At 44.5% G+C, this 24,635-nt stretch overlaps 1 protein-coding gene across 4 annotated transcripts in view; it reads right to left on the bottom strand.

The window, feature by feature from the left end:
- The window catches only part of LUC7L3 (LUC7 like 3 pre-mRNA splicing factor), an 884,970-nt gene that overhangs the window by 614,468 nt on the left and 245,867 nt on the right, over positions 1-24,635 (bottom strand). For all 4 annotated transcript variants that reach the window (XM_044062091.1, XM_044062090.1, XR_006363602.1 and 1 more), the window contains exons 3-4: positions 20,581-20,620; positions 20,348-20,492 (exon numbers count right to left, since the gene is read on the bottom strand). In XM_044062091.1, coding sequence (XP_043918026.1) covers positions 20,348-20,492; positions 20,581-20,620 — 185 coding nt within the window. The remainder of the gene's footprint in view (positions 1-20,347; positions 20,493-20,580; positions 20,621-24,635) is intronic.

Here is a 24,635-nt window from a genome sequence, read left to right as displayed (position 1 = left end):
TCTTTACCCCCTGCACCTGTTAAGCCAGACAGATACTACAGGGTTCCAGATTCACATAAATTTCTTTATAAAAACCCTGCTTCTGACCCAGAAACTTTCTCAGGGTCCCAAAGGGGTCAAGGCTTCCACTGCAAAAAACCCTAGCCCCTCTGATAGGGATTCAAGGGCAGTGGACAGATGGGGGAAAACGATTTACATTTCTGCTACCTTGGCTGTGAGGGCTTTAAATTGTCAATGTCATATCCTTAAATAAATCAGCAATACTTAATGTCGCTGCTTAAACAGAAAATATTGATAAATTCTGAATGTGCAGAAAACAAGGAAATGCAGGATTTATTGCATGCAACTGAACAAGTGGGAAGGCATACTTTGCAATGTGGTTTTAATTCTCTGGAGGCCTCTTGCAGGGCTGCTGTTACGGGTTCTGTCATTAGGAGGCATGCTTGGTTAAAGGAACAGAATCTGCCTGATCAGGTTAAAGCAAAATTATTAGATGCTCCACTACAGCACGATACTTTGTTTGGTGTTAAAGCAGAAGAGATGTGGAAGAAAATGGAGGACAAAGCAAAATCTATGCAGACAGTTAAGGATTTCTTACAGGTGCAGTGACCCAGATTTAGCAGGAACTGGCCCACAAAGAATTGGTCCTTTCCAGTGTCAGACAGACCACAAAGAGGCAGATACAGATGCCCCAGAGGCAGATCCCAGCTCCAAGGCTCATACAGGTCTAAACAATGGGGTGCTTCTACCTCCAAAAGCGGAGAAGACAAATCACAGCCACAGAGAAAACAGTCCCAATGACTTTCCTCTGCCAGCACCAAGCACTTATCTTTTGGCAGCCCACTTAGGAGGAAAACTAGCACTTTTCACAAAATTGGCACATGATCACCCAGGACAAATGGGTCTTGAATATAGTGTCTCAGGGCTACAGGTTCCACTTTCACACCCTGCCAAGGGCAAAAGGTATGCCAGACCTGCCACACAATCAATGGGCAGAGGCACAAAAGCAAGTTTCATCCCTCATGGACATGAAGGCCATTCAGCGAGTACCACAGCAAGAGCAGGGACAAAGATTTTATTAGAGACTTTTCTTGGTACCCAGAAAGGGCAAAGCCTGGAGACCAATACTGGACCTGTCTATTTTAAACACATTTCTGGAAGTTCCAAAATTCAAAATATTGACTCTGCAGCAGCTTCTGCCCATGCTGGGATAGAAGGCTTGGCTTGTAACTTTGGACCTAAAAGAGGCATACCTGCATGTCCCAATTTGCAGAAGATACCGCAGATTTATAGCTGGCTCATTGCGCTACCAATTCTCTGCACTGCCCTTTGGCTTATCTAGTGCGCCCAGGGTCTTCACAAAATGTCTTGCACCAGTAATTGCATTTTGCAGACAAAGAAGAATTCAAATACATCCTTACTTGGACAACTGCCTTATTCAAGCAGAGAACAAGGACATTCTACTAAAGCATCTGGCGTTTGCAAAAAGATTACTAATTTGCCTAGGGTACACAGTAAACGAAAAGAAATCAAAACTAGTACCCTCTCAAGAGATAATATTCCTAGGTGCAATCTTAAATACATCTGCCCAGATGGCTTATCTCACACCAAAGGCAACTGACTTCTTACTTCAAAATGTTGGCAACAAAGACCCATTTATCTGCAAGAAAAATTCTGCAGGCCTTGGGCTTCATGGCATCCTGCATTCTGCTAATTCCATATGCCAGACTGCATATGAGGAAACTACAATGGTATCTAAAAAGTGTTTGGACTCAACATTGCCACAGCCTGGAAACATTAATTACCCTCATTCCCTGCCTGCAACAGGAGCTTTGATGGTGGGCACAGGCCTGTCACCACAACAAGGGACAGCCATTCACTTTACCCACAGTGAGGCATACTAACAACAGATGCATCAGATTATGCCTGGGCGGCCCACATGGCAGAAAAATGTATTCAGGGCACATGGCCCGCAAGCCAGATGCATCTTCATATCAATCAAAAAGAGATGCTAGCTGTTCAAAATGCCCTGACAGCTTTCAAGGATCTACTTCATCCAGGACAGCTACTGATAAAGACGGACAATACTACAGTCACGTGGTACATAAACAAGCAGGGAGGAACACATTCCTACCCCCTCTGCAGACAAGCCATGACTTTGTGGGACACAGCATTGACTTATCAAGTTCACCTACAAGCACAATTCCTGCCAGGAAAGATGAATACTCTGGCAGACGAACCAAGCAGAAACCTCATGGATCCCCATGAGTGGAAACTGGATCCACAAGTCTTCAGCATGACAAGGAAATGGGGATGCCCAGACATGGATCTATTTTGCCTCCCCTCACAACTGTCAACTACAGAGATTCTGCACAAGTACTCATCACAAGCAAGCATGGAAAGTGGATGCCTTATTCAGCTGGAAAAGCACAATTCCTGCCAGGAAAGATGAATACTCTGGCAGACGAACCAAGCAGAAACCTCATGGATCCCCATGAGTGGAAACTGGATCCACAAGTCTTCAGCATGACAAGGAAATGGGGATGCCCAGACATGGATCTATTTTGCCTCCCCTCACAACTGTAAACTACAGAGATTCTGCACAAGTACTTATCACAAGCAAGCATGGAAAGTGGATGCCTTATTCAGCTGGAAAAGCCTAACAGTATATGCCTTTCCTCCACTGCCTCTCCTCCCCAAGGTACTCCTAAAGGTCAGACAAGAGAAGCCAAAAATGATACTAATTGCACCAGACTGGCCATGCCAGCACTGGTACCCAATCCTAAAGAACTTGTCTCAAGGTTCAGCCCGGACATTGCCTCAAATTCCAAACTTACTGACCCAACAAAACAATCAGATCCTACACAGCCAACTCAGGACCTTAAATCCGGCAGCATGGCGGATAACGTAGCCATTCAGAACACTCCTCTCTCCAAAGCTGTGATGGATGTTATTTTGGAGGGCAGGAGGCCCAGCACCAGAAAATCTTATGCAGAAAAATGGAAGAGATTCTCTGCTTGGAACCAGGCACAAGGAATTGACACATTTGTTCCAAACATTCCTCAGATTTTACAATACTTAACTGAGATGCTGGACAGAGGCCTATCCTTTTCATCAATTAAGATCAATGCCTCTGCCATTTCAGCCTATTACAATACGGAACCACCTATCTTTTCTCATTCTTCAATAAGGCAGTACCTCAGAGGGGCCAAAAACACAAGACCTCCAAGGAGAGCACCAATACCTGCATGGGACCTCAATTATGTCTTGGGAAAAACTCACACTGCCTCCTTTTGAGCCAGCCTCAACAGCCGATATAAAATTCTTATCCTGGAAAACAGCTCTGCTCCTAGCAATAACCTCTACAAGACGAGTCTCGTTGTTGCAGGCACTCATGGCTGTGGAACCTTTTATCATTTTCCATCCAGACAGGGTTTCTCCGAGGACAAACCCAACATTTATGCCTAAGGTGGTGTCCAGTGTGGCCCTTAACCAAACCATTCAATTGCCTACCTTTTTATCCAAACCCACAGAGCAAGGGTAAGAGACTTCTGCATTCTTTGGACATACACAGACAGCTACGCTTCTACTTGGACAAAACTAAAGTTTTCAGAAAGACTGAGCAACTTTTAGTAGCATATTCTGCCGGATCACAAGGAAAGGCTCTCTCAAAACAGACCATTTCAAAATTGATAGGCCATTGCATTAATTTCTGCTATTCACAACATGGCAAATCAGTGCATAAGGTCATTAGGCCACATTCAGCCAGAGCAGCAGCCTTCCTCAGAGGAGTACCAACCAAAGACATCTTAGAGGCTGCAACTTGGAGTTCGGTGCATACCTTTACAAAGCACTACCACTTACCTCTCTACTCTAAATCCAGAGCAGGCTTTGCCACTGCAGTTCTGCAGGGCCTCATAGCCTCTCCTAATCCTATTTAGACCCAGCCACCCATCCTCAGCTTTGGGATTCAACCCAAGAGTAATGACTGCAACAGTGAAACACTATGAACATAGTACAGTTGTGTATCTACCATAAATGTAGATGTTAGAGTGTATTCACTGTTGCAGTCCAGGTTACCCTCCCACCATCCCCCTTTCTTTTGCTGGGTCTTATCTGTACTTTTCTATTCTATTCTATACAACCTATGTGGTGTATTTACTTGTAGATGAAGGAAATGATTACCTTAGTGCATGCATGTTTATTGGCATAATTTTTAGCCTACCCTTTTGGGGGCTCCTGGCATCTGGGGCAAGAAAAACTGAAGAAAATGGCGCTGGCTGCATCTTTTATACCCCTGGCGCACTGACGTCAGGGAAGAGGTGACAGCAACCGACGCCGGACCAAGACTTTGGAATTCAGGCAGACTGCGGGTAGCCTACCAGCAGGATAACCCAAGAGTAATGACTGCAACAGTGAATACACTCTAACATCTACATTTATGGTAGGTACACAGCTGTACGTTCTGCTGAGTCAGCGTAGCAGGAGCATTCGTTATGAATGGAGAATACTATATAATTTCGTCAGCGGCACTCATTTGTTTTCACTTGTGTATTATTAGCACTGATATTTTGCAATAACACTGGTCTTGTACGAACTGACCATTCGCTCAGGTCTGCTAGATTGTCTTACTGTAACACATCAGTAGCTTTAATGGTGTTAACTGTACCGTGCCAATTTTTTCAGTTATGGACATTGAAATTGCTTTATCAGCATAGGCAGTATGATTATATACCAACTTGATTTCAGGGCTGTATGGTTTAATGTTACTCCTTGTTTAGCTTTATAATATGTTTAATGCATCTCCTCTAAACATGCCTGTGTCAATTTTTAGTACCACTTATGCAAGGGTATGATGGGGGTTCACACCTGTGGTTATAGTTGGGCAAGCAGTTCAATTCACTCATGTTTTTGGACCAGTATAGCATTGTATTAGTGCTTTAAAAACATTGAAACACCTCCTCCATATGTTTTATTCAGAGCCAAGGGGGATCAAAATGTATGAAAGGCACTGTAGACTTTAATAGCCACAGTGATTACTACAGTTCTGAACTATGTTTCTGTGACTGCATATATGTGTGTGAATTTTCTAGGGTAAGGAGTGCTTTCAGGTAATTTTTTTTATATTTAAACTACTAGCATTGAGAAGCAGCAACTTTAGGTATTTCTGACTGATTGTTATTATGTTGGCGGGCTTAACTTGGCATATCCTAAAAAAGGCACTAAGGTGACAAAGTTTTTGTCAATATTCAGAAGCCAAGTGGTGATAAGTGCAAACCATCTCTTGAAAAGCTAGTGGCTTGTCTGTTATGTCTACCCCAAGCTGTCAAGAGATTGAATCCCCTTGTTGTGACACCAAAAACAAAGCCATTTGTTGAAGTAGGTCATTTTTGCTGGTCCTGTCGTATAATCATTGCTGAAGGTAGGATGCGACTCAAGGCTAGATTCATACCCACCTGAGACATGTATTCAGAGAGCTCCATGTCCCTCTTCATATAGTCCAGTGAGGTATCATGAACTATGACAGTCATACTGGTTCTTGTGTTTTAAAGCCACAAGTGCGTGTGTGTGTATGTGAATGCAAGCAAGGGGCAAGTGTGTGTGTGTGTGTTTTTGTGTGAGAATGCAAGCGAGGGGCAAGTGTGTGTGTGTGTGTGTGTGTGTGTGTGTGTGTGTGTGTGTGTGTGTGTGTGTGTGTGTGTGAGAGAAAGCAAGCAAGGGGCAAGTGTGTGTGTTTGTGTGAGAATGCAAGCAAGGGGCAAGTGTGTGTGTGTGTGTGTGTGTGTGTGTGTGTGTGTGTGTGTGTGAGAATGCAAGCAAGGGGAAGTGTGTGTGTGTGTGTGAGAATGCAAGCAAGGGAAGTGTGTGTGTGTGTGTGTGTGTGAGAATGCAAGCAAGGGAAGTGTGTGTGTGTGTGTGAGAATGCAAGCAAGGGAAGTGTGTGTGTGTGTGTGAGAATGCAAGCAAGGGGAAAGTGTGTGTGTGTGTGAATGCAAGCAAGGGGAAAGTGTGTGTGTGTGAATGCAAGCAAGGGGAAAGTGTGTGTGTGTGTGTGAATGCAAGCAAGGGGAAAGTGTGTGTGTGTGTGTGTGTGAATGCAAGCAAGGGGAAAGTGTGTGTGTATGTGAGAATACAAGCCAGGGGGAAAGTGTGTGTGTGAGAATGCAAGCCAGGGGGAAAGTGTGTGTGTGTGTGAGAATGCAAGCCAGGGCGAAAGTCTGTGTGTGCGTGAAAATGCAAGACGGGGGAAAGTCTGTGTGTGTGAGAATGCAAGCAAGGGGAAAGTGTGTGTGTGTGTGTTTATGCAAGCAAGGGGAAAGTGTGTGTGTTTGTGTGAGAATGCAAGCAAGGGGAAAGTGTGTGTGTGTGTGTGTGTGTGTGTGTGTGTGTGTGTGAATGCTTACTAAGCTGGGCATTAATCCCTACATCACTCGATGGGTTGCCAACTGGCTTACTGACAGAACCCACTCTGTAAAAGTAGCCCACTCCAAATCCAGCTTCTGACAAGTCAGAGTACCTCAGGGGTCAGTCCTGCGACTGCTCTTGTTTGGCATCTACTTCTCTGAAGTACAGGCCAACACCAAGGGATTCTGGCTAACAAATGTTCACAGATGACTGCAAACGGGGAGCCATTACTGAATCCCCAAATGTTGTGGATACTCTAGAAAAGGGCCTTACAGAAACAGATGCTTGGTGCCAGAGCCATGGGCTCAAGCTCAGTGCCAAGAAATGTATAGTTATCCCCTTTGGGAAAAAACATGTACCCATTCTGGGACATGCTACACATAAAGAAATCCCAATCCCTCAGATCTACATGCTCCAGGCATCTAAACCTTGTCATCACAATAAACAAATGCTGGAGGGATAGGTTCCTGACTCAGACTGCCCAGACTCTGGAAAAGACTGCCCATACATGTCAAGCAGACCGCCTCTTTGGCCCTCTTCAAACGGAACATTGATGATTGGATGGGAGAAAGAAATTAACCCCGGGGATCATGTCACTCACCCTGCTAGACAGAGGTCCAGGGTAGAAAATAGTGTGGAAGTAATAGCCAGGAATTGTTATGGCTAGGCCTGTATATCCCCTAGGGCCGATATAGTTAACAGACTGCTATCAGAAGGAAGAAGCCCTTGGGTCAATTTTAGCAAAACAAACTTTGTGTTTGTGTGATAAGGGGCAAGTGTGTGCGCATCTGTGTGATAAGGGTCAAGTGTGTGCACGTGTATGTGATGAAGGGCACTCTGCCAGTATCTGCTGAATTTTACAAAACCACTTTTATCTCTAAAGCTGTCCCAGCACAATCTGGTAGTTAGATGCAACTATCAATTCAGTATATGAAGAACATACCAGTATAGTGTATTTACAGTCTGCTTTGTGATTTATGATTTAGTGTTGAATTGTCACTTAATTCCATTAGGTACTGGTGTGCCTTTGCTGGGTAATTTTTTCCCTGTGGTTGTGGAATTGTGTAGTTATAAGGACAGGAAGAATTTGATTGTTCCCAGTTGGTGTGGGCATGGTTGCTTAACCCTCCCCTCAAAACCGTAACACCTTTAGTTTTGCAGCCATGTTTGGATGGATTTGGATCAGGGTGATTGCAGTTTATAGGTCTCCTTTTTGCTAGGATTTATGTAAGACCCCTAAAGTGGGAAGGATGAAAGTTTAAAAATAGAACATCCTTCATGAAAGGTCTGAGGTGGAAGATTGTGTATGTGGTTATGCTGATAAAAACTGGAAATTCCTGCGTTTAACATTAATGTACAGTAGACAGTTTATTGGACTGTGCTGTAGAAGCTGAATCTGTGGACAGGTTTACTGGGCTGTGTAAAGTAGGGCTCACTGGTGTTGGATTAACGTACTTTAATAATGTTGCAGGTGGAAAACTGTTCAATGGGTGCATTTCATGTACAATTTGAATGGAGGGGCTTGATGTGCAAGATCTGTATAGGCATGTGTTTCTGATGTCTTCACAGCCAAAGTACATAATTACTCGTGCATTCCTAGGACGAAGGCCTGGGGTTATTCTTGGTGTTGGCGAACAAACTTGTGGTTGCAAGCGAAGCGAGGCGAGTGGGCGAGGCGAGTGAGTCATTTTTGGATGTAATTTCTAAATTTTGTTTTTGTATTGTCATATTGCTTTACATTGCCCTACCGATATGCGACAAAATACAGGCAGAAGCACAGTAACAGCTGCAAAAACTAAGAGCATAAGTTTGCAATAACCATACGTATACACATTAATTGCATGTTTTTAAATAAGAAGCAGATGTGTCTCACAATTAATCGACAACACTACATAAGATTACAAGTATGCAATACCGTAATTTTTTAAATTCTGTCTTAAAAAAGCATGTTGGTGCAGTCATGCAAGTCTGTGAAATATTTCATGTTTATAGTGTGTCGTTTGTTATCTATTTAACCAAACGGGAAGGAAAAATAAGTGGGAATTTGATGCTTTGCAAAACGGTGATTACTCCCAGTGCTATGTAGCTTGGTTCTAAATTTGACAGGAGGAGTGCAACCAAAAAAAAAAAAAAAGTGTCCCACTGTAAGGAGGGAAAGGCAGACAAGAAAACAGTACATTACTCTGGTCACCTGCTGTGAGCTGTCAATCACATGCAGATAATGGGTCAAATTACCCTTAGCTCTTTGACAGCTAGGGAAGGTAGGTGTGAAGTGGGAGGGGAGATTACTTGAACTAGATTTCAGCCTTCACAAAAGAAAACAAGTTAGCATTTCTAAGAAACAAAAGCAATAAAATGCACTTTTCAGTTCTGTAGCATTTGCACTGCTTGTGTTTGAAGCAGTCATTGAAAAAGGATAACATTTTAACCAAAAGTAGGGGACTTTAAGACAGCAGTGAATGCCTGTTAAGTCAATGAAGTGACAGTAGCTTCAGGGAAAACGTGGCAGATCTGATGCAGTATTTTGGAGACGAACAATGCATTCTGGGATACTTAGAGGCAGAGTAAACAGTCTGAATTATTTCAAAATGCCAGCCCCCATATGGTCAGAGTCAGAAATTGCATATAAAAATATCTAAAAAGCTCTAAATAGTCCCAGAGTGCTGTTAAAATGTAAGAAACACCAAACCATGATGAAATATGTTTATTTGAGTCTGAGGGTGCAGTTGTCCTTTAATCACATCTCTCTAATTCAGTGACCTTAAAGCAAAGGTTTCTGAAGCATAGACATGCTTCCCAAACCTGTTCATCACCCAAGACTCTTGTTGGGAGGGATGAACAGTGGAACTCTCAGCAAGTTCCTTCTTAGTGGCCACTGCCATGACCATGGCATCAACAGGCATACCTTTAGCCCAAAACTGCTTGTCCTCTGGTACTGCCATAAATTTTGTCAGCTCTCAGAGGTACTGGTTCAATATCATCCAGATTCTTCCATACAGATTGAGATCAACTAAATGAGCTCATCAGCAGGAGTCACCCAGGAGGTAGACAGGCCAGTTCCAAAAGTCTCTAGGAATAGACTCCTCAGATGAGGGGTTGCAAACACCTCTCCACTTTCGGACTTTAAGGTGGTTTCCAAATGAGACATCTTCAGGAGGGGAATGTGAGGACACTTCACCTTCAAAGTCTACCTTCAGTGAGACCTCTCTGAGGAGTCCAACTGCTTCCTCTTGCAGGTCTTCTTTTTATGGACCTCCTTAGTGGTATGTTCTGTGGAGGCAAGAGAAGTCAGAACACCCTGTTGGTAAGCCTGAGGTTTCAGTACCAGGTGCCTCTGTCGAAAAAGGGCAAGACTTCAAGCGCAGAGACATCAAGGCTGCAGACTGAGGATCCGAGGGGGGTAGGAACCATCTGTGTTGAGGCAGACGACGCTCTCTCCATGGGCATCAACCCAGACAGGGATAGGACCCCGATCCAAAAAGGCCAACTTTTGGACAAACGTCCCTTCCTGCGCAGAAGACAACCCCCCCCCCCCCCGAAGCAGAATCCAGAGCTGAACTAACCCATGCTGAGGCTCCAAGGTGTCGGTGATAGCCCCAATAACTTTAGAGTTGATTCCAGCACCTCAGATCCAACAGGGCAGCCTACTCTGACTGCGCTCTTGATCTGACTGAACCGAATTGTTCAGTGCAAACTCTGAATCCAAGGAGTACAGTATCTGCAGATCTGAGGCACACAGAGCCAGGAGGCTCAGATCCAAAGACAGACCATGGAAGGAGTCTCGGAGCAGGAACTAGTAAAGGGAGTATAGTGGAAGGTTGGACCTCCTGACCGAAAGAGGTAGGAGCCAAAGAAACACCTGAGAGACTGCGTGCCGAAAAGGTTCTTAATCTCTTCAGATAATCTTCGCCTACACTCCTGGAAAGAGTGTGGAAATTACAGAAGGGGGTCTATGTCTCTCCATAAAGGGGGGGGGACCCTGAAGGGAACTGGGTCCACTGAAGGAGAGTACCTGGTCCTTGAGGGGCAAGATATACTAGAGGCTGAATCAAATGATTTTTCCATCAGATCCAAAGATGTCAGATCAGTCAAATCTCCCTTTAGTTTCGCATCCACAGTTGAAGTCAGATCCGATGAATCTCTTCTCCTTTGCCTCTTAATCCGAAGTTAATGTTTCATCTGATGGTTTAGGCTCTTTCATCGTAGGATTCGATGGGGAGGATGGATCGGAAGGAGGTCTTTTCTTCTAGAGTGCTCCAAAGCCTTGGAGGAGGATGTAGAAGGGCTCAGACACAAAGATTTACAATTTGATTTCTCAGGGGACATAGCTCCAGATAAACACCTCACTGAAAGAAGGGAGTAACCCTTTTAGAATCATGATTCTTGCTTTCAACCAGAGCAGTCCTCTTGTAAATGAAGCAGTCCTATGCAGTACACACAATGTACAGGCATCCGAAAAAGGAATCTTCAGACCACATTTAAGACATTTCTTAATCCCAGCCAGGCATTTCTCTCTCTGCCATAACGAAAATTACCCACAATGGTAAGGAGAGCTAAACAGAGTACAGAAAAAGGGAGAGAATACTAATGTTTAAGGTACAGAAATGTACAAGAAAAAAAGGAAGACAAATTTTAATCAGGAAGTACCAACAAGCAGAAGGTAAGAATTAAAGTAACCTAAAAATTTAAAGTTTTTTGCAATATGGAAGGTAAACTCAGAAAAACAGACTTGTCTGGTCGAGACCAACGGTCACTCAGTCTTTCACGTAGAGCAGCAAACAAGATCTGAAGTACTTTGGGTTGGTTCACTATGGGTATGCTAGAGAGCTTTTTGGCTGCCCCGAGCTTTAGCAATGGCAGAGTCAGATCAAAGGGACTGAATCCTAACCCACAAGTTTAGGACAGAATGATGACTGACATTAGATCTGCCCATATCGGATCTTAACCTGGGTGAACTCACTGGCTTCCCAGCTGAAGGACTCCATCCAATGAACAGTCATCTCCCAAAAGAAAGACCTTCAGGTGGTGATGCTGAGCAAAGTGTGCTCTCACTATGAGACTCTGCCTAGCAGACCAGGACATCTAGTTCACAACAGACCAGTTCCTCAATTTCAGAATCCAAGGCAACATTCACTCTAGAAAGAGGGTTCCTTTTTTTTTCCCCTTTGCAGGGCATCACTGACAAAGATAATTCAGAAACTGGCTACACAGACTTTATAAATCCCATAAAATCATGAGCCAACTTGAAGATAGTCCAAGCAGCGACTCAGGTGGAAGTACGGACCAAGGCACAGTAAGCAGTAGCAAGCTCACCGATGAATGTTTGAGCTTTGGTGTTTTGGGCTTGAGTTGTGGTCCGTCTCACAGACCTACAAGATCAAGGTGCACGTCTGAAACCTCAATGCATTCTCCCCTCTACTTATCAGATAAACAGCAAATATATTGCCCTGCCTGCCTCTAACAAAGTAAAGTTGTGTACACTTACCATAAATGTAGATGTTAGAGTGTATTCACTGTTGCAGTCATCACACTTGGGTTATCTGCCTGCAGGTAGCATCAATCAGTCCGAGTACCAGAGACTTAGTATTTCTGTCGGTTGCTGTCACTCCAGGACTGGCGTGTGGTTATCAGGGGTATAAAAACAGGCAGCAGACGCCATTACATCAGCTTTTCTTGCCCCAAATGTCAGGAGCCTCCCAAAAGGGAGCTAAGTTATGGTAGAGGAAAACACAACCAGTAAAATGTAAACACCAATACCCCTGAAGGCAGGGGGGGGGGGGGGAGTAAGAGAGATTCTAGAGACAGTAAAACCAGGGGGTTGGGGGAAACCAGGACTACCAACAGTAAATACACTCGAACATCTACATTTATGGTCAAGTGTACACAACTGTACTATGTTCTTCGTGTTTCACTGTTGCAGTCATCACACGGGTGGATTCCCAAAGCTGAAAAAAGGGTTGAGGCAGTCTAGCAGAGTTAGGGCTGGCTAGAATGCCCTGCAGAACTGCTGTTGCAAAGCCTGCCCTGGATTTGGAGAAGATAGGCAAATGCTAGTGCTTGGTGAAAGTGTGTACTGAACTCCAGGTAGCAGCTTCCAGGATGTCCCTGGTAGGGACTCCCCTGAGAAATGCTGTAGAGGTAGATGTTGCCCTAGTGGAATGTGTTCTGAACCCCTGCGGGGCTGGTTTCCCATGGTGCTTGTAGCGAAAAAGGATGTAGTGCTCTATCCATTTAGATGCAGTTTGCTTAGAAATGGCCTTGCCCTCTGCCCCTGTTGCAAAGCTGACTAGTAAGTGGTCTGATTTTCTGAAGGGCTTAGTCCTAATCAGGTAAAAGCCGAGTTGGCTGTGCACGCCCAAGGAGTGCAGGATACTTTTCCCTTTATTTTGAGGATTAGGGAAAAAGGTTGGCAAATGTATGGATTGACTGAGAATCACATTGGACACCACTTTAGGCATAAAAATAGGGGTTTGTCCTGAGAGAGACCCTGTCAGCATGGAAAATAATGAAAGGGTTCCATAGCCATAACTGCTTATATTACAGACACTCTTCTAGCTGAAGTGAAGGCTAGAAGCAATGCTGTTTTCCAAGACAGGAATTTTATGTCTGCTGATGCTGCAGGCTCAAAAGGTGGAAGTGTGTGCTTTTCCAGTACAAAAGCAAGCCAGGGTGGGTGCTCTCCTTGGTGGCCTTAAGTCGTTTGCCCCTCTCAGGAACTGTTTGATAAGCAGATGCGAGAAGAGAGGTGGTTTAGTGTTGTAATGAGCCGAAATGGCTGAGGCATATATCTTAACGAAGAGAATGAGAGGCCTTTGCGGAGTAGATCTGCTAAATAATCCAGGATTAAAGGCAGGGAGGACAGAGTTGTGTCCTCTCCTTTAGACTCCAGGAGCAGTTGTGTCCTTTTAGACTTCAGGAGCAGTACCTTTTCCACTTATCCGCATAGGATTTCCTTGTACTGGGTCTGCTGGCTTCAAGAAGGACATCCAGCACCTGCTACTGGGGTAGGATACAAGGAATAAGTCAGCCTGCAAGATTTAGGGTTTGCAGTTGCAGATGCAAAATCTGCCCCTCCTGCTGAGAGAGCAGGGTAGGGTTCTGGTGTAGATGGCACCATTGTCAGGCTGCACAGGAGTGGGTACCAGTGCTGGCATGGCTAGTCTGGGGCAATCAGAATTGTCCTCGGTCTGTCCTGTCTTATTTTGAGCAATACCCTTGAGAGAAGGGACAGAGGTGAGAATGCATAAATTGAGAGATTTACCCACTGAAAGGATAGGGCATCCACTTTCCAGGCCTTGCTGTGAGGGTTCCTGGTGCAGAAACTGCAGAGCTGGTGGCTGTAGAGAGGCAAAAAGGTCCACCTTTGGGGTCCCCATTGCTAACTCAGAAGGTTGAAGGTGCTGGGCTCAAACTGCCACTCGTGTGGGTCTAGGAGATTTCTGCTCAAGTAGTCTGCCAGTGAATTTTGTTTGCATGGCAGGAATTGAGCTTGCAGATTACTTCCACATCCAAGGCAGTGTTCCACAGGGCCATGGCTAACCTGCATAGTGGGTAGGAATGGGTTCCCCCCTGCTTGTTGATATACCACCTACCTGTGGTAGGTGTCATTAGAAATTGTCCTGGGAAAGAGAAGGGATCTGAAAGCTGTCAGGGCATTCTGCACAGCTAGCATCTTGCATCAGATGCATTTGACTTGGGCTCTAGTGGCCCTGAATGCATTTGCCGTCCATGTGTGCTCCCCAGGCATAATCCGATGCATCTGTCGTTAGGGTCTGGGCAGTGTGGGGTTGAGAAAGGGCAGTCCCTTGTTGTGGTTGCATGCTTCTGCACACCAAAGGAACTCTGCCCTTAGACAGGGTATGATGGGAATGACTTGTTTCCAAGTCCTGAGAATGTTGGCACCAATGACTTGTACCATTGAAGTTTCCTCATATGCAGTCTTGCACATGGAATTAGCAGTATACATGAGGCCATGAACCCCAGAGCCTGCAGTATTTCCCTTGTGTATAGCTGGGTTCTGGTGGCCATTTTTTTTTTTTTTTTTTTTTTTTTTTTGAAGTACACCGTCAAGACTTGTTTTCCTGAAGTGAGGAATGCCATCTGGGATGCTGTGTTCCAGCTTGCTCCCAAGAATACAATCTTGGGACTGGGTACTAGTTTTGACTTCCTTTCATTAATGGTGTATCCCAGGGCAGTGAGGAGGTTCTTTACAAATGTCAGGTGCTGCAACAGCAATTCTTGACTGTCCGGCTGAATCAGGCAGTCGTCAAAGTATAGGTAAATTTGGATATTTCTCTGCCTGCAGTATGCAATGGCTGGAGCCAGGCATTTTGTGAATAATCTGGGCACAGTGGATAAGCCAAAGGGAAGTGCAGAGAACTGAATGCATAGATCCGGCCCTGAAATGTAGACACTTTCTGCAATCCCTATAAGGGAATCGTGCAGGTAGGCTTCTTTTAAGTCTAGGGTGACTAACCAGGCACCCTTGGGTAGCATAGACAGAAGCTGTTGCAGGGTAAGCAGCTTGAATTTTGGTACCACCAGGAAGGCGTGGGAATTGAAAGATTTAGGATTGGGTGCCAAGAGCCCTCTTTTCTGGATACCAGGAAAAGTCTGAAATAGAATCCTTGACCCATCTGTTCCACTGGAACCGGCTGAACAACTCTGATGGAAAACAGGGAAAGGACTTGGTTTTGTGCCTCTGCCCACTGGTTTGGAGGAAGGTCCGAGAACCCTTTTGGGGTTGGCAGCGAATGGAAGTAAAATTTGTACAATGTTGAGGACCCATCGGTCTTTTGTGATGGACATCCAGTTTCTTGCATGAAGGGCAAGTTTTCCTCCTAGGGGTACAAGCAACTGGGCAGAGGTGGGTAGTGGGGTAGAGAAGTCATGGTGAGTTCTTTCTGTAAGGCGGTGGCTTGCCACTCCCTGCTTTGAGGGTGGGGGCACTTCATTGCTTAGACCTCTCTGCATATCCTGAGACTGTAGTCTAGGTGGTCTGCTTCCCCTGGGTCTGGTTTGAGACAGCCTGGAGTGAACTGGAAAGGACCAGTGTTTGGAGGGGCAATGCCTACTGAATCTAGGAGGTTGCACTTGTAAGAATTCTTTAACAATCTGCATAGACTTGGCTTTTTCTTCCATCTTTTTAGCTTTGGTGCCAAACATACTGTCCTTGTTCAAAGGAGCGTCTAGTAACTTTGACTTGACATGGTCTGGCAAGGTCTGCTCCTTAAGCCAAGCATGTCTTCTCAGTACAGAACCACTGACTCCTGCAAGATGCTTGTAGGGCATCAAAGCCACACTGCAAAGTATGACTGCTGACTTGGCTTGCAAAGTGCACAAGTTCCTGCAATTCTTCTGCACAGTCTGTAAAGGCTGCTATTTTTTTGTTTAACAAGTTCCATAATATGTTGCTGGCACTTCAACATGGGAAACTGACAATTCAATGCCCTAATGGCCAGAGTTGCAGAGGAATATACCTTCTTACCCAATCTGTCCAAAGCTCTGGAATCCCTGTCCGAAGGGGTGGGATTCTTGGCTGTAGTTGCCTTAATGCCTTTAGGGCCCTGGGAAATGATCTCTATCAGCAGTAGGATTCTTGAAAAGAAATTTGAGTGTCACGTACTCTGTAGTACCCGTCTGGTTTCCTAGTGGCAGGGGTTAAAGTATCAGGAGTCTGACTGGATTCCATAAAAACATTAACAACTTCCAGGACTGGGGGTATTGCTAAAGGCCTGTGTTGAGGCAAATCTAGAAATTCTCAGTCTCTTTTTGGACAGAGGAAAATCTTGGCATTCCCAGTGGAAATGCTCTCAAAGTATGTAAGGTTTCACCAAAAGAAAAATCCTCTGGAGGGGAGGCAGAGGGGACTGATTCCTCTGCATCTGACTCCTCATAAGCAGATAAAGGCATGTCTTCATAATCAGATACCTCAGAGTCATCGGACTCCTGGTCTGAAGTTGAAGTGGACTAGTGTCTGCCATTTTAAGCATTTGTTGTTGTGGCAAGGGAGCAGGTGCACGTGCTTTGGTCTGTTTTCTAGGCATAGCACATACTATAAGGCCTTAGAAACTCTGTAGTTTTAGATAAAAATGAAGTCGGTACGAGTCAAACATTGGTAGTGCGAAGAGCCGCCTCAGAAACCGGTACCTGCTTAGTGGCTCTGGACCCATCCAAGGTAGAGACATCCGCAGGTTCCATAGTCTAAGGGGAATCTCGCGGCATACCAAACTCCAAATGGAGTAGAGGCCTGCGAATCTACTGAACCAGGCATCAGGGGCTGTGAAAGCATCTCACCGAGAACCGGCAAACTGGCGACTAGCTTAACGGAAGCATCGTCGGCAGCTTTGGACCTGTGCGGTCCGTCTCTGCCTTTATCCTTACGTTTTTTCAGAATATCTGTGGTCGGAGGGCTTAACTGAAGCCATTTCGGAATACGGACATAGACAGTGAAAGAATTTAGCGACGAGAGTCAGATGACGAATGGGTCGGGCGATGAATAAAGGTGCAAAACTGACAGCAAGGTATGTCGTGGTATGGGCCTAAACAGATGATGCAGTAAGAATGAAAATCTGTGTGGTATTTGCTTTCCACAGGCAAGACAATTGTTAACTTCTTCTGACATCGGTTAGAGCAAGAAAAAAGGATCCCCAATGGGGTACTTAGCTTTAGAAGACGTTAGAATTATTCAATTCGTAAACGAAAACTCAGGTAGCAGCCGACCGGCACTTGCGAACTGCTTCTGCTTCAGGGTCCTTGGCAAGAAAGACTGATGTAATGGAGTCTGCTGTCTGTTTTTATACCCCTGACGACGTCAGTCCTGGAGCAACAGCAACTGCCGCAGAAATACTAAGTCTCTGGCATTCGGCCTGACTGAGGGCTACCTGCAGGCAGATAACCAGAGTGTGATGACTGCAACAGTGAAACACTAAGAACATCAGCACCAACACCCAAAGTCTGTGAAGCTGCCCAGGGACTGAAAGATGACCCAACAGTTTCAGCTATGGAGGACATACTAGGGCCAAAAGTATAATGGTCACCAAAGGGATTGCACCAGAAACACTGAACAAATGGCAAGATGCAAGGGCTGCAAAGGCACCTGACTAGCAACAGTAACCCTGACCCGGGTGGGGGCTATCAGACTCTGTTTCACTGGTTTTCCAAACTAACTTCTCTTCTGGATGCTCCCCCATAGGTATCTTTTTCCTGGGCAATTACAGAAAGTACCAGCAGATAACAGACACCAAACTTTTTTTTTTTTTTATATATAGAGGGGGGGGGGGGTTATGGATTCTACTCTGCATTTAAATGGTTAGACAGTTAAAATGGCACAATGAAGAATGACATGCTAGCTCTGGACTCAGGAAAAAAAGTACATTCATTACATAAAAAGTCATGGAAGCCCCTATCTATTTGCTTTCTACACCTAACTCAGATGTAGTCTTTAGATCTGGACATCTACAAAACTAAACATGCAAAAATGGAGAATTCCCTAATGTACTTCAGGATGACAATCATAGGTTATAGGATACTATGCTATTGGTCCAGAGGCCCTTGTAAGCCTAGCCAAGAATTTTGCCCATGTTACCACAAAGTCAGCACCTGCTTCCCCTGTCCAGCAGGGACACCAGTGGGATCCCAGAGGTGTATTTTCGGTTTCCCATCCAATCATCCAGGTTCCTCTTAAAGAGGGCTAGAGAGCTACTATACTTGACATGGAGAGGGAGTCTATTCCACAGATGGGAGAGTCTTTGGGAGAAAAATCTATCCCGCCAAAAAGTTTTACTAATGTCACAGACCAGGTTGAGACCTTGCATGCAGGTTGTGCGAGTGGAGTTTGACTTGCATATATGCAGCAACTCCATCAAGGCTGGGTCTGATATGGCCTTGTATGCCAGACACAGTTCACCTCTGAGCAGTCTGTACAAGACCGAGTAGAGGGACAGGGCTTTTAGCCTGTCAGTACAGGAAAGTCCAGGGTTTCGCCTGTCCTAATCAGGAACCTCTGGTCTCCCCAGCTGCTGCATATGCTTAGCAAAGTACATATCAAAGGGGGCACTGTACTCAATAATGGAGGCATACAGTGATGTTATGACCACCTTAGGTAGGTGGGCCATGTAGAAAGCCTTCCTTACAACGGAGGCAACATGGTGGGCAAGTCAGGTCATTATCAACCTAGGTGTCCAAGTCCCTCACGACAGATTGCGTGCTTAGTATGTTTAATGTGATAATTAGTGGAGACACCATTTTCTCCAAACGGAAATTATGCATTTCTTGGCATTCAGTTCTAGGCTATGCTTCTGGCACCAGTCATTTATTTGGGTTAGCCCCTCTTGGAAAATGTTCACATCACTAGCGGAATTTAAGACAGCACCCTAGCTTGCAGTCATTTGCAAACTTGGTCAGCCACAGATCACTGGTTTTGGCTTGCACGTCAGAAAAAGTATATCCCAAACAGCAGAGGCCCTAAGACCGATCCTTGGGGTACACCACTTGTTACGTATCTACTACTTGAGGTGGCCTCCCCTATTTTGACTGAGTGGGTTCTATCAGTGAGCCAGTTAGCTACCCATCTGGTAACATACAAGTTGTCTAGCTGGGACAGTATCTATTATGCCTGAGTGGGGAATAGTGTCAAACGCTTTGACTATGTCAAGGTAGGTGGTGTGCACTGCCTTCCCCTTGTCCATGGCTTTGGTAACTGCTTCGAAGAAGATGAATATATTTAACAGGCATGATCTCCCTTTGTCAAAAACAAACTGTGTGGGGTCAAGCGTTTGGAGGTTGCCAATGCCCTTGTTTGCAAGTTCCATGATGATGCATTCCATGGCTTTGCAGATCAAGCTAGTTAGACTGATGGGCCTATAATTGCCTGGGTCAGTGGACACTACACCTTTATATGTAGACTGATCAGTGGCTGTCCTCCATTCGACTGGGATGAAGCCGGTGCTCAGGCTTTGGTTTAACAGCGTGCCTAATGCAGCTGACAGCTCATGCTTAAGTTAATGTAGGACACAGCCAGGGATGTTGTCGGATTCCATGGAGATTATTTTTTGCCTTTGAGAAGGCATTACACATCTGCTCCCTGGTGATGAAAGGAAAGGGGCAGATGCCAGGGATGTCCTGACTTACTGATGGGGGGGACGGGGACGGGGGTGAAAAATAATCATCCCCAGCCAAGTCTCAACCAAGGCCCCTGTCAACTACAGCAGAGTGCATTAGGCCACTTGGCTCTACAGGCTGGAATTTCTGGAGAAAGTACTGCAACAGTGAATGACTAAGCTCATCTGAATACTCGAGAATGTTGGCTTTAACAGTGTTAACCTGGCAGTGACTGGCTATAACCAAAACAGGCTGCTGATGGCAAAGTCACAGAAAGAGACTGAGGAAGATAAAAATATATCATTACAATAATTACTGGAATATTTGTAAAATGTTAATTCTCTCCAAGCTCCTCTTTAAATCAGCAAAGAATACTTGCACCACTTATTTTCCTTTGGTGGGTAAAATTTGAAGATAAATTACTTTCTTATAAAAAGCTGTTACAATTAAGTCACTAACAAATCACAAAAAAGTACACAAGGCTGACAAGTTACATGATACAGAAGTGCTGAAAAGGCGAGAAAAAAAATTCCTTTGTGAACCTCAAGCTTCAACAGCACAAACAGCACTCCTAAAATTACTACCTGCAGTTTTAAACAATCTGAAACCAAAGTGGTATCCAAATAAAAATTTGGGACGGGATGAAATCTGAGCGTTTAAAATGATAGCACTGTTTGGTGAAAATTATTTTAATTGGAAAACCAGTCTGTACACTGGTACACAACTAACGATGGTAGAGTGCTAGAAAACATATTAGGCCATTGCCAATACTGAATATTTTTTTTCTAAAGTAGTATTTTACTATATTGCAATATCACAAATTACAAGGTCCTAAACTTACTCCTGTGGCCTGCTGGCTTTGAGAAAGTGCTAGTCGAGCATGTCCTCTTCGAATTCTGCGTTCTACTTCTGCTAGAAGATTCTGCAAGTAACGAAGAAAGTCTCTTTCATACCCCATTTTCATATATCGAGAGCTTTTCTCATACCTAGTGTAAATAGGGGAAAAACGTGAATTCCACAAGCAACTAAGAAACCCACTTAAAACTCAGTACAAGTATTAAATTCTACACTTACATTTTTCTTAAGTTTTCGTCATGAATCTTCTCACATGGACCTAAAGAATAGAGTGAGTAATGAACAAGGTGGCTGCCAACAAATTACACACAATTACTTCTCAATCAAAAACTTTACACAAAAAAATCTTGCCTGCACATTAATGAAGGTTGCAATAGTCCGTGCATGTTAATGAAAGTAGCCATAAGCTAACAACCCACTCTGACAAAAGAATCTAGTCTGTTATTCAAAGTGTGCCTAAAAATGAAAGTATGCTTTTGCATGCATGCTGTAGAAACTAGGGCCAAAAGACAGCGCACAGTCAACCATCCCATGTAGCAACTTGAAGGATGGACCAACATTTTGTCAGTTTACAAGCTGTACTTATCTTTCAAAAGATAAGGGGCAAGTTATCAATTTGCTACCAAAAAAATATGAACCTACAAGCTGGGAATTACTTAGAGAGCAAGGGGAGAATTCAAGCAGATGTCCTGCCCTGGGTGCCAAACTCCTTGCTATGGCTTTGGCTGAAATATTAACACGGCATCTAAACACTCAGCAGACCATTCTCCATCATGATTCAGCGACTCAACTTAAACATTTTTGCAATACACCAAGGTTGGTAAGACACAGAGCTGAAGAATCTGCCCATCCAAATTTGCAATAAGCCACATAAGTTGCTTGGAATAATGCAACAAATTCTAATGAATGAAACCTTCAATATGCTGACCTGTCATACAGATGGATTTAGTCGACTAGACCATAATTACACACACTAACATATATGCAATACTTGTTTAAATCCTACACTTCACATATAAACAAAGTTGTCACACACACATACATTCCCATTCCCCTTGGCAACAAATGGTCTGGAGGCATTACAAACCAAAAAGATCTAAGCCTATAAACAACTCCTATCCTCAGCAGTCTTTAAAGCACTCATCAAAAGCACCACCAGACATATGCCTACCTACAACCCAATGAAGCCCCAAGAGCAAAATCCCATAATGCAAGGAAACATTGCCCAAGACTCTTGTAATAGACTCCATTGTATGACACACATGCCCCAATTCACCAAACTGAACAAGAAGGTACAATATTGTTTATCTGGAGCAAGGACCTGTTACACGTACTCGGGTTACTAAACTACAGACACCAATATGAATCTATCAAAGTCCATGTGGGCATTATGACCTGAAAGGTACCTCCCTGGACTATATGGAGACAGACACGGTTGATCACCGAATGTGCTGTGCCTTGCAATGAGCCACACTCTACCTTCACCAAGAGTGGCACCACAATACAAACAAAAGACGACTGATTTGGGGGGGGGGGTCAATATCTGCCAGCATGAGGGAACACAGTTAAATAACCATATTGCTTTACAAATGGAGGTCTGCATCTGTCCCTACAGCCTTCTGAATACTGGCTTGGCTAAAAACGTTATCCTCCCCTTAAAGCATTTAAACAATGCTGAATTAATACACCTACCGCCACAGCAAATAAAACTCAGAAACCAAACGGTGTTCATACTCTATGTTAGGAGCATAAACAATCTCCCCCAAAACCTACAAGCTCTCTTCACCCTGCAGGAGAAAAAAAAAAGATAACACATCTGTGCCATTTCTGAGATATGGTTTAAATCCACAGAAAGCACTAAAGCAGTGCAAGGCTTCAGTGCCTCACACAGTCGCAGACAGGAATGGAGTCATCCTGATCTATATTAGCAAAGAGTAATAGGGATGGTTAAATAGGAAGATGCCCTTCCTTGAGTTTATCCACAAGAAAATCACCACAAAGTCCTATACTACATACTAGAAGGCTATAGGTTACCCCTCTGTATACCAAGAACCGCACAGTGCATACAGACCTACTAGACACATTCACCATTAAAACATTTACTGTATTCATGGGAGACTTGCCCCTCTATAGAATAGGAAACAGACTGCCTGAAACTTGTGGGCACAAGGATTCCTGGATATTACTAATGCAAACACCCTTGACCAGATTGTGCATGCACACACCCACCACAGGTTCTCACATACTGTACTGGGTAATCACCAATGCGACAGCACTGCACCCCTCCCCCCAAATGTCATGCCCTCACTGGTGAGGGTAGTACACAAGGCAGACTCCATCAAAATAAAAATTAACTAACCGCAAACGCTTTAACAGTAACTATTCCAAGGCAAACTACATTCTTAAGCAATAGCTTGTTAAAATTCAATGACCCTCCTAACCCAGAGTTCACAGCAACCTGTGCTGTATTGTGCTGTATTGTTCACATGGACTCTTTACAACCCTGAAGATGGCTGTACAAAGGCTGCTGTACCTACCAGAAGCATGACCAAAAAAAACAAGCCACATTGGAGGATTTCTAACCTTAATAGGGTACATGAAAAGCCATGGCTGTAACGAGGAGCATCAGCTCCCATAATAAGAATGCTCTAATTAAACTAGAGAGGAAAGTAAGAAGACTAGTTAAGTCCAGCAAGGCCAATAGCTGGGTCAAGTTAACCACCAAAGCCTTATACAGTTATGTCCATAACCTCAAAGGCAGCACAGCAGTGTGACAAACTGGTAGTCAATGAGGTCACCTTCACATAACTGCAACAAAGCAAACCTATTGGCTAACAAATTCACCCCCACCTCCCACATGAAATACCTACTGGCATAAACCCCTCCAAACTATTAGCAAGAAGCAGGTCCTGGTGGTGCTCTCTAAAGCCAAACACAGCCCTCAATGGGCCCACACAATAACCCAGGATGCCCAAGTGGCCATGATAGGTCATGTTTCAAGCTATTTGAGTCACTTTTCAACTAGTCTAAAAACAGGCTTTGTACCACATGAATGGGGGACTGTTACCCCACTTCACAAGGGTGGATTCATCAACCAGCCCTAGACACTACAGACCAATTAGTCTGACCAGTCTAACACGAAAAGCCATGGAACAAATAGAAATCAAAGACAGAGGCAAACTTCAGCCATTGGACCCAACCCAGTTTGGCTTTGTTCAGGAAAAAGCCATGCCTACTAATGGTCTCCTTGTAAGGCACCACGGCAATGGATGAGGGGAAAACAGTGCATAGAGCCTACCTGGATCTGGGTAAAGAATTTGATATTGCTACAATAACCCACTCTGGTACACGTTCACAGGTGTTTACTAGGCCAACGACTACAAGGGCCTTTCTAAAGCCTAGCCATGCATCCTAAATCTGACAAGCTCTGGTAAACTTGATAAGTATAAGTAGGGGATTGGGAGATTAACCATTTACAGGTTGCTGGTGTCCATTAGAGACACATGCCAAGCCAGGGATGAGATTCCTACTCCCCATTCAATTGTCCATGTTTCACTTTAATTGGGTTACAGAGGAACACTGCTTCACATGGATATGGAGCCTGTTCCAGAGACCAGGTAATCTCTGGGATACATACCAATCTCTCTAGCAGGTCCTATTTATATTCACAGGCAAAGTTTAGGTCTTTAGAAAGGGTAATTACGGTGCGGCTTGTTTTGCTCATATGCATGAAGTCCCAGAGTGGGGTCTGACAATGCCCTGTATGCCAGCCATAGATCTTCCCTCAACAACCTGTAGGAGACAGAATACAGGGATAGGGCCCTGAGGCGGCCTGCACAGGACATTTTACTTGCGCCTTGTATTTTAGTGAGGAACCTCTGGGGACGACTCCCAGAAGGATACCATTACACATTTCTCGGCATTTAGTTTAGCCCATGCCAGACACCAGTTTTTCCTGGAAAACATCTGTGTCAGTGTGGGATTCAATGACAGGTTCTAATTTACAATCTGCAAATTTAGTCAGCCAAAGACCACGGACATGAACCTTGACTTCAGAGAAGTAAACGTCAAAAAGGAGTGGTTGAAGGACTGATCTCCGAGGGACTCCACTTGTGACTAGCCTCTTTGCAGACGTGGACTCTAATTTTAACTTCCTGGGTCCTGTGAGCCAGCTGGCTATCCACCAGGTGACATATGGGTCTGTACCCAACCTCTTGTCAAACAATGCCCGCCGAGTGGGGTATCATGTCAAATGCCTTGGTCAGGTCAAGGTA

This window comes from Protopterus annectens, chromosome 2.part1, assembly GCF_019279795.1.
Source record: "Protopterus annectens isolate FY-2018-M chromosome 2.part1, PAN1.0, whole genome shotgun sequence".
NCBI lineage: Eukaryota > Metazoa > Chordata > Ceratodontiformes > Protopteridae > Protopterus > Protopterus annectens.
Note: the sequence above shows the minus strand (reverse complement) of the source record. Positions and strands in the feature narration are given on the sequence as shown.